Here is a 10,486-nt window from a genome sequence, read left to right on the forward strand (position 1 = left end):
TTAAACCAAGTCATTAACTTTAAAACTAATTAGATACTTATTTATATTGCTTATATTAGTAATCATCAGTAAATAAATACTATTTATTTCAATGTTCATGAAATTTTGTAGGATGTCAACGTAGTTTTCACCATGGCTGCCATCAATCGGAGAACTAACAGAAACCAGGAAGCACTGGTTAACTACTTTTCTATATCCCTAAAGACTACACTGAATGGTAATCATACCATGTTAAAAAAAACTGAATTAACAGAATATGAACTATTTGGTCCCAACTCAGTAAATGTATAATATCGTCGTGGAACAAGCAGGTCCGGAGTTAGTTCTCAGTCTCATAGGTGCATACTTCTAAGTATTCGAAATTCTAAACGAAGTAGCTGTTTATTACGTATGTTTTCAGTCGTTTTGTAACAAATAAAGATACAGGAAGTAAGGTATTCTTAGACAATTATTTGTTCTGATTAACATTTAAGGATAAATAAAATACGAAACTCATTAATTATCTTTACGGATGGTATCTGAAGTGCACAGAAAATCAGGTGAGTGTATACTAATAACCTTAAAAATATTGATCAATGTCGATTGGCTGGTTACACCTTTCTTGAAACTTCATGCTTACCGACTATCATTAATATGATACATTTGACAATTTGAGAAAGTTCATTATTTTGTTCAGACTTTGAAATACTGACGTTCATCAAATGAAAGTCCATCACAGTTCATTAAAGAATGTTTTAAATAGATTATACTACTAGTTTACTAAATACTCTATATTTGATAAACAATACGCATTTGAAATTTTGTCTCTATCAGTCAAACTCTAGTTATTATTACCTTCAACGAACTTGCCTAAGTAACATTATTAATTTAAGGTAAATTCTGTTTGAACAAAACTAATTGATTACATGTTCGGTTTTACTGTTTTGATAACTAGAATCAACGCTTTACACATTTATTATTTTATTCAAATTATCGAGTTTTAAAAATGATAAACTAACAGGAAATACCTCATCAATTTGTTCTTCTTAGCTAATTGTCAATTGATTTTTTGTATTGTATGCTTGTTTGAACTTGTCTTGTATCACAATACTAACTCAAATATCGTACTTCTTCATCTGTTTACGATAAAAAACAATACTCATCACTGAATGTTCAACAAATGAGCTGAATATAGAAAACAGGATGACAACATAGAATCCTAGTGAAATTGCTGGAACTATCAGCTAAAGATAACAGTCTGTTGAAACTTCTGGTTCATAATTTTTTTTGAAAATGTATTCGTTACCTGGTATTTCCCTGTTTTAGGTTTATTTTAATCAAGTAATTATGTTTTTCAGCTAAGTGTGCGTTATTGTGACATTTATATTCAGTGATTTTTGTAACAACAAAATAAAGATCACATATTTTCCTTATTTGTCACACTTTATATATAACCACATTTATATTCAATATCTATTGTTTCTCTGTATCAATGGTAAAGAAACGTATATAATTGTTTGGTTATACCTAACATATATACACTACACCGATTGTTGAAATATAAACGCTATCTCCGCCGTCTATTCTTCTGCTTTATTGGCCACAGCCTTTGATTGAAGATCATAATAGTATTATAACATCCTTTTAGGCCTGCCCACACTAAGTTGGAGTTTTGGCCCGGATCATTATTAAATAATACTATCTGATTTAATCTTCTTCATTTTGCTGTTGGTGCCATCACGTGCAGAGGAACCTTTGTGAATCAAGTGAACTCACTTATGGTTGTTATCTCAGAGAGCAGCTTACACATAACATTCATTTCATAACAACTTTTACCATTTGTTTCTTCAATATACCTTTTTATATTGTAATTGTAATTTTTTACCTTTTGCGTTACTCATAGACATATGCTTAGGTCTGTAGTGTTAATTCTTTTTGGTATGTTATCGATAACTGCATATTGTTATATTTTGAGTAGGCTCTTTTTCTGGGATGCACCACAACTTATACGCTTTCATGAAATACAACCTAACATGTATCTGATTATGAAAAAACCCGTGAATCGTCACTATAATGGTTTGTATGTCTTCCATATTCTCTATCCTATAGAGAAATGAGAGATGATTACTGTACGTTTCATACATCAAATAGGTTGAGCAATGAAAAGAGTAGTCGTGGAAATAAAACTGATAATAAGCATTTACTCATGAATGTGGATGAAAGCTAATCACTGTTTGTAAAATTTTACTCCATAATTTTTTAAATGTTCACAAATTAAAGGCCTATGAATCAGAAATCTTTTTTGCAGTTTAGCATACATCACGATGAGAATTATTTACTGTACACAGATATACCATTATTATTACTATTACCATTGTTATTATGACTAAAATGAAGAAAATTGCTCTTGAAATTTTGCGCAAAATTCAAAAATGAATACCTTCTACCTTAATTCACGTAAAAAGTTCGGTAAAAGTGCTATTGTTTGGTCGTCAAAACGTCTAGAAATTTAACGATAAATTCTTTTTTTTATCATAAAAGAGTAAAAAATGATAGCGATTAACATATCCGACACTCAGTTGTTGCTACGTAAATTGTATTTAACAGGTAAATCAATTAGCTTTCGTTTCATTTTACTTTGTTCATGGTAAACGGACAAGAAATATTTTATTATTGGTTCACTAAGATGGGAATGCTAAACTACATAATTATCTCCTCATATGACTTCCCTATATACATATGGGGACAACTATTATTGTCTAAACTCAATCACCCCGACTATTAAGCGAATCTATTGGTAAAAGTTTTGTAGATGATAAATTTGTTATAAAACTAGTCGTGACCGTAAAGAGATTCACAAAGAAACCTGTAACATGAATATGTAGCAATATTTCGACAATATCGAGTCCATAAAACTGATGAAAGCCTTGAAAAAGTAATAAACTTCCTGAAATCAATAAACTCTAATGAGTTTCATCAGATCTATTTAAATATACGTTAACTTCATAACTGAGTCGTTTCTACATTATAGTTTAACCGTTAAACGAAAATGCTTTGAAGGGTTATGCAGATAAAAACTGTTGTAAAAAATGATGCTTTTTAAAATATATTTCATGATAATTGAAACAGAAGTTTGAACTAACATATACTCTTCATATTTTCATCTCAGAGACAACAAATTTAACTACACAATCGAGTAACAAAATGTTAACTGTCAGTGTCTCAGATATTTGATGTCCGTAATTTGGCTGCTTATCACTTCATCTGATGCTTGATAAATTCTTCATCATTGGGAGTCTTTCACAAAGATTAGTAAATGGATCAAATGCTACAGTTCTTCAGGTGTACGGCTTATGAATACACTGTAACATGTGCTCTTTTTCCCAGGGATTCTCTCTATTTAAAATGACCTAATGCACATAGTTGTTTACAGACCAGAAAGAAGGTAGAATAAGTATTGACAGTACAACAGAGATTCAGATAAATGCAAAGAAGTAAAATATGAAACGAGCCTTATAGATCAATAGTCCCATATATCGTTATTACTTAGTTCATGTTAGCCTAATCTTTTTCTTTTAGCATATTTACTATTTGAAAAGCTCAAAAGAATGGAAGCAGCTATTACATGAGTGTTGTCCACAGAACAATACTTAGTGTTCGTATAACGTATCTTAATATCCACTTTCAATGTCATTGTTGTGTTTCATGTTGGTAATAATAGCTTTTGTGCACGTGGCCGTTGTAAATTCTTTCTATTAAAGATTGCATAGAGTAAATACAACCTAAACGTCTTTATGGAATATGCTAGAATTTCATCTGTTTGAAAACCAGATTTTGGTGATACATTCACATATATTTACACTGCTTTAATTTCTCTAATATATTGTGTTTGTTTAGTGAGGCCTGCGGTCAATTCATTCATGTTGCATAAATGCAGTAGATATGTCCTGAAGATGTCTATATGCACATTCTTCAGAATATAGTTTCATGGAAATTTACTTGATTTACAAGTACTCGACCTCATGCTTGTCTTCGGCTTTTAGAATTTATTAATATCTTTAAATACAATTTATTAATATTTACTTATATATCTTTACTGAACAGCATATGACAAATAGTGGACCAACAATTTGATGCTGTTTAATTTTTGTGAGAATTCGAGATAAAATGTTTTAAGGGTCCCATGAAGCTAAAAACATGTCCAAACAAGCTTCGAAAAAAGTTAATCATTTGCTTATAACAGTTGAAAACACCAGTAATTTGTTGTGTGCACTGCATGAATGTCAAAGAAGATTACAAATAATCTTAGAGTAGGCATGGTTTTTGTCATTGATCTTCTGAATCAAGACATTTGATGTCATTTATCTATGGAGTCATGGGTGGCTTTGGTTCCGTATAAAGTCATAATAACAATTGTTATTGAACTATTCAGTTACCTAAAGTATAGTACATAGTTTTCAAAGAAAAGTGCTATCATGAAGTTACTACAATTTTGAGTAGTTCATTACAACTAATTAAAATACACGATTTGAACATCTTATTAGGAGATAAAAACTACTTGTATTGAGTCAAATAGAAATATTAAGCAATAATGTAAAGGCTAAGATGATTCATCTCCATCTATCAAAAGCTATTATTTTCCATAGTTTTCGCATCCATAAGTTCTTCAGCAGTTTTGTATTTATTGACAATAATTTGATGATTACTTGAAATTATATTTTTCTGTAAGACTTATCTACTGATAAGCAGTATATATCGATAACGGTGTTTCATTTTTAACTCTAAAATGTACTGATGAACTAAAACTAAATGAATCCTAGTAGCATATGATAAACTTAGGAATATCAAAACTTTGCTTTCTTACGGAGGGTACTTATGGGTGCTTGAGTTTGTAGACGTTTCAGAATTTCTCAGAAAAATCTCAGACCAGTCTCCTGACAGAAATCAACATGTAATATTCTTAGATCGAAGCTTCTGTACTGTTCAGTTTGCTCAACATTTAAGTGTGGACAAAATGTGGGCTTCAGGTGAATCATTTACCAAAGTCTTTCTCTGTTCAGAAAAACAAAACATTTTGCTAATTTGTGAACATCACCTAACTTGGAAGGTTTCAATAAAGATCGAGTCGCTATATAGTATTCTTGATGTGCATCGAATAAGAGTATGCAACTACCTGTCTCTGGAGACGATACAGAACTTGATAGACCGATGTGAATAGCTTTCTGTTAACAATAAAGGCATAAGTTGAGATACTTTACTATAGTATTTATGTACCATTTTAAACATCATTTTGTGTTTTTAAGAAATGATAATTGCTCTATAAATAACTACATTCCATTACCCCTCGTATTTACGATGTTTTCACTTTTTTTTATCACCCGGACAATTCGTAGCCAGGAGAACGTTTTTAAATAGACCCTGGTATTTCTGTTACATACATAATACTACTTTTTTTTCTAAATCTGTACACTACTCGTTAGATCAAATAGGATTTCGGGAACCTGAGTGACTACACTGACGAATAAATCTGAACCGTAAAAATATAGAATAACCTAGATAACTGTTGACTTTAAGATTTTATATGGAATTAGATGAGATTGTGAAACTTTGAATATAACACACACAATGTCGCCTTCATGTGTAATATGGTATCATTTACCACTCAAGACTCGTTAACATGTTTCATCTGGAAATCCATTTTTGAAGTGTGAACATCTGTTGATTTTTTTCATCTATGCAATGTTAACAAACCTCATGGTACTACCTATTGATGCGGTTTTCGCATTTTCTGTCTCAAACTACGTAGTAAACTTAGGGTCATCGAGAAACTGAGGTCAAATGTAAACAAGTACTGGCTCATACTTGGTTATATCTGTGTATCCACACCTGATACGTGATTTGAATTTCCTACAGAACCCCAAAACTGTCTTGACCTTACATAGAATGAGTCACTGTAGGCTAATTGTATAGATTTGTATTTTGTTTTAATGTCAGCTACTATTAGACACTCTTCAAGCCCCATAACATCAGTATTGGTAAATTAAAGCAACACAGACTAACTCCTAGTTACTCAGAAGTGTCACTGAACATCTCATCTTGCTTGGTATTGATCCAAAGGTTTCCTCCCAACTATTGAGGGGTTGATTTTGTAATGCGTTCATCAGAGCACAAAATCAGTGCATGGAATCACTGATAAACATCTTTTTGGTGCGACTCGACAGTTCGGAAGAGACGTTTATAAGACCCAGCACACTATTCCATCTAAGTAATTATGGTTTTGATAATGTCAAAAATAATGTAAAACGTTGTTTTGAGTCGTGGTACTGTTATTCATTCCCATACATTTCAAACTAAGTCCTGAAGTCATTTTAGAAGCTACTATATATTTGAAATAGTGTTCCAAGTTTTTGTAGGAGTTTGAGACCCAGTTATGTACAGTATATATTACCACATCTTCTGTTAAGCATTTGCCAAGTCTAGTTTTAATGTTCCGGTTTCTTATCACTACTGAGATTCAGCTGAAACCAAAGTTGTAGTCTCCAAATGTCATTAGTCTTTTTCATGTAGAGAATTTCATTCTAACTTCACATACGAATCCATTGTTACATCACTGGGAGGATTTTCTTTCACAACTCCGTAGTGCTTGAATAGTTAAAGCTTGATTAGTTTCCACCTAGTTCTTTTTCCTCACAAACTAGACGCACCCACAGCTCAGAGCTTTTGTACGGGTAGATTGGATATTACACTAGTTTGTGTGGTCCCTTAGAAGTCCATCACATACTTCTAGACACATGTTAATAGTGTGATCCGAGTAGACTATTTGGGTCATTCAAGCTCACAACAGAACTAGAATGATATTTAATGCGTAACTTCGAAAAGTAGAGATAATCACAAAACCATAAGCATTCGCAATTTGAGTTTAGGGAGTTTATATTGCTAGCATAACCAACAAAATGCGACATGACAAGATCCTAAGTTCATGAGAAGTGCGAACTAATTAGAATCTCACGAACAGGCATCAAAGATACTCATGGAAGGAGTGAATTACAGATTCACCAATTTCCCCAAGTGATATGAGCCAAAGCGAAGATCGTTTCAGTACTCAGCAGTTTCGATTTAATTTCGCGTTGAGGCAGACATACGATAAACGTATACCACGAAGTAACTTTTCAAAAAAATTAGGAATTTAGTATTAATCTTTTAGTGCAAAGTCTGTTAAAACGGGAGAGCTATAGATAAGTTGTGCATGGCAGTCAACAAGTTAATGACGGAGACAAGTATCACATACACTCGGTATGTCCCATTCAAAAAACGTTTTAGTGGTTTTAGGCAATTATAACCACTGTGTGCGTCAAGACACGTAGTATCAATTTGGAGAGTGACTACTTATGACCCACACTTACCCGCTGCACATCTGTGGAGTTTGGATAGATATTTCAAAGCCAACTGGTCAGGTGGTCCAAGAAGTGACGTGTCTCCCTCGGATTTAACGTTATTTATGACTGTTTGCTCTACCCCTATCCTGTTTTAGACCAGGCTAGCATCAGAGTAATGCGGACAGAACAAAGCAACATTACTAAGCCTGTCTCTCAAATTTTCTTCACTTTTATTGGACAATTTGGAAGCAGGTCATGGATTCAGACCATCATGAATAATTACTTCTTTCTTATTGGTTTAAACTCGCCCCCCCCCCTACTATGGAAAAAACTAATGTTAAATTAGCAATCAAGCCTTGACTATTAAACCAATCAGATTGTAGTTAGAAGTCTGAGTCATTTTAGACTAGTGATAATGGTGTCGGATATAGGTTATTGGGCAGTGTGGCATTCGCATTGTATAGTAGACTAGCACGGAAAGTGTTTGCATACTTGCAAGTTCACGTTCAGTCAGATTTTCACGTGGAGTATGGGCGGAAGATCAGGCAAATTTGTGGTACCTCATACAGCAGAGAAAACCGAAGACAGTCTTCGTAAACCTGTAAGTAACGGTCTTTTGTTACATTTTCATGGTAAACACGAAACGAACTTAGAAACTTCTTGAAATTATCCACGTAGGTTTATCTTTCTCTGGGACGTATGGGCAGAATAATGAGCCTTATCGTAAATAGCCTTATGTACTATTGATTTTCAAAATATTGTACGGCCCTATTGTTTAAACATGGTTCCGAGGTTAGACTCTATTACTATCAAAGTCTTATCAGAAAATGGACTGTAATATCAATGAAATTTAGCACTTGGTCCGTATTTGAGCATACTCGACAGAGGATGTCACTATTAAAGTTTACTCACAACACTTTAGCTCCAAAATCTAGTCCTCTGAGTGTATGAGCTGTCATTTAGTGATCAAAATTATCACTGTCGCGACAAAGAAAACTCATGAAAGGTAGATTAGCAAAATTGGTGTCAGTTTCTATGAGGGACACCAGTGGGTTTCACGACTTAGTTGTGTGTAGGGATTTCAAAAGACAAATGTTTATAATTTTACCATAGAAGTGAAATAACGTTTTTGTTTAAAGGTTATATTTACAATTATTCTCAGATGTTATCGACCTATGCGCTTGACTATGTGGCTCGCAGAATAAATGTAGTGTTACAAGCTTGACAGAAACATCACTTTTTGACCCTATGTAATTTCTAAGAAAAGCTCATCCTTATTTGGTTCACATTTCCCCGTACGGAGTGAGAACAGTAAAGATAACTGATATACCTTCAAATTAGTTATAATGGCTCAAAACCATAAGTTATTTGAGTCTTATATGTCGTTGTCTTATTCATTTTCTGTATTTGCTTGTACATGTCCGTTCTTCCCCTTAGTCTCTTTCTGCGTTAATGCAGTGTAGAAACTTCCGTATCTGACGTCTGAAGTAGTATCACGAATAACATTGACATTCAGGAATTAAATAGAAATTGAAGAAGGAGATTGATTATGAATACAGTGATCTTGAGTGGTATTAGAGGCATGACGGCAGTTATCACTTCCCGGTTGCCCACTCCGTGAAAGAATTCTTCTGGAGGTACCTGAGAAGGAAATCGGGTTAGGGGTGGTCTTAGTGACCTGAGTGCATGACCGCAGTGCCAATGGGACAACTGTTTGAGGTCGGTCACACATGATCTTTTTGTGAGTAATTTTTATGTCAGCTCCGTACTTATTGAGACCTTAGCGCCGGAGACGGATATCCGTGGGACAAGGCGAGTGTGCACTTTTATTAGAGTCGACCTTTTCTAACCCCACCCCTCCTTGTGTGTAGGCAGCATCGCTGTTATGCTGGTTGTCTGGAGGAAACACCTTAGTGCAGTCACACCTCTGTACAGTCAGCAGTACGACTTCATCTCCATATCTTGGGTTTGCTGCTTTTGGTCTTACTGCTCTTCAACCGACCTGTCTGGCATGGTAGGACCTTGAGGAACGGTTGATCCAGCCAGTATAGCTCGATTGGTTCATTACGATAGGCAAGTCGGATCACTACTTCAAGGTAGCAGCAACAGTCGGGAATATTGATATTATAGTATGCGAAAGGAATAGGTATTTGGATTGTTATCAATTATCAGACTTCTGTGTTGCTAACAATCTTACCAGTAATCCTACAGTATAGTGTTGTTTCAGCGCCCACATTGTTGACATCCTGTGAGTTCAATGTTAAGCTAAGTAATATTGTAGTTTTCCTATCTCCATAAAAACTTCCGACCTATGGGTTTCATCCTTAAGTTTTTTCTCACTGTTTTCTGAATCAGATGGTAGATCAATGGTTTTTACCACCTCAAACATGTTTTATTAAATAAAATAGGACTTGTCAATGCTTTTGTAACAGCAATAACGTTTAATTGCTCTTTGGTGACTGACTTTAATATGTTCGAAATAATCACCAAGTAATCTTTGATAATATCTTGACAAATTCTCGTTAGTTTCCTTGTCTCTCCTCTGACCAATCAATATTAATGTGGACCAGTACGTAACTGTTATACAATCCCCACTTACAACCAAGTAGATACTAAAAAAATTAACGGGTATGCTTCATTTATTTTGTTCCAATTGTATTTCATGTTTCTTACCATCGTTTCCATTGTCTTATTCAAGGCTCTGCAGTTTAAAATTTTCTCTCGCTATCCCGATGTCAGTTTTGTCTCCTGTCTGCTGACAGCGCCTTGTAAATCACAAAAGCTTACCAATTCAGATTATTAATTTTGTGATTCGTCAGTTGGTTTCTAAAGCCTGTATACGAGAAATGCTAAGATAAATATACGAATAAGATTAATTAGCGTTTCCTTAAAGACTAAATCCGTCTGTTCCCAATTTTCCTAGTAGCTTGGTCGCTACATTTTCAATCATTCCAAGTTTTGCATATACTGATATATCATTGAATTCACTTAGTATTGTTTGTTTGCTTCTTCCCATCGTTGTGTTTAGGACTGCAACTGGTCAGTCTCTAATTGGCATATGTGCATACTGTGCGTATTGCCTCGATATACCTTAATTCACAAGCATGTAAGCAGAGATGGATAGGGCTAGC

The 10,486-nt window shown here is 34.1% G+C and overlaps 1 protein-coding gene across 2 annotated transcripts in view; it reads left to right on the plus strand.

The window, feature by feature from the left end:
• Positions 1-7,754: 7,754 nt before the first annotated feature.
• The window catches only part of Smp_083730.1 (hypothetical protein), a gene marked incomplete at both ends in the record, with an annotated part of 10,121 nt that continues 7,389 nt past the window's right edge, over positions 7,755-10,486 (plus strand). The window contains one exon of one of the 2 annotated variants that reach the window (XM_018794294.1): positions 7,755-7,956. In XM_018794294.1, coding sequence (XP_018648720.1) covers positions 7,885-7,956 — 72 coding nt within the window. The remainder of the gene's footprint in view (positions 7,957-10,486) is intronic. The other variant, XM_018794293.1, reaches the window with a different exon arrangement.

Source organism: Schistosoma mansoni, chromosome 1 (assembly GCF_000237925.1).
Source record: "Schistosoma mansoni strain Puerto Rico chromosome 1, complete genome".
Classification (NCBI taxonomy): domain Eukaryota; kingdom Metazoa; phylum Platyhelminthes; class Trematoda; order Strigeidida; family Schistosomatidae; genus Schistosoma; species Schistosoma mansoni.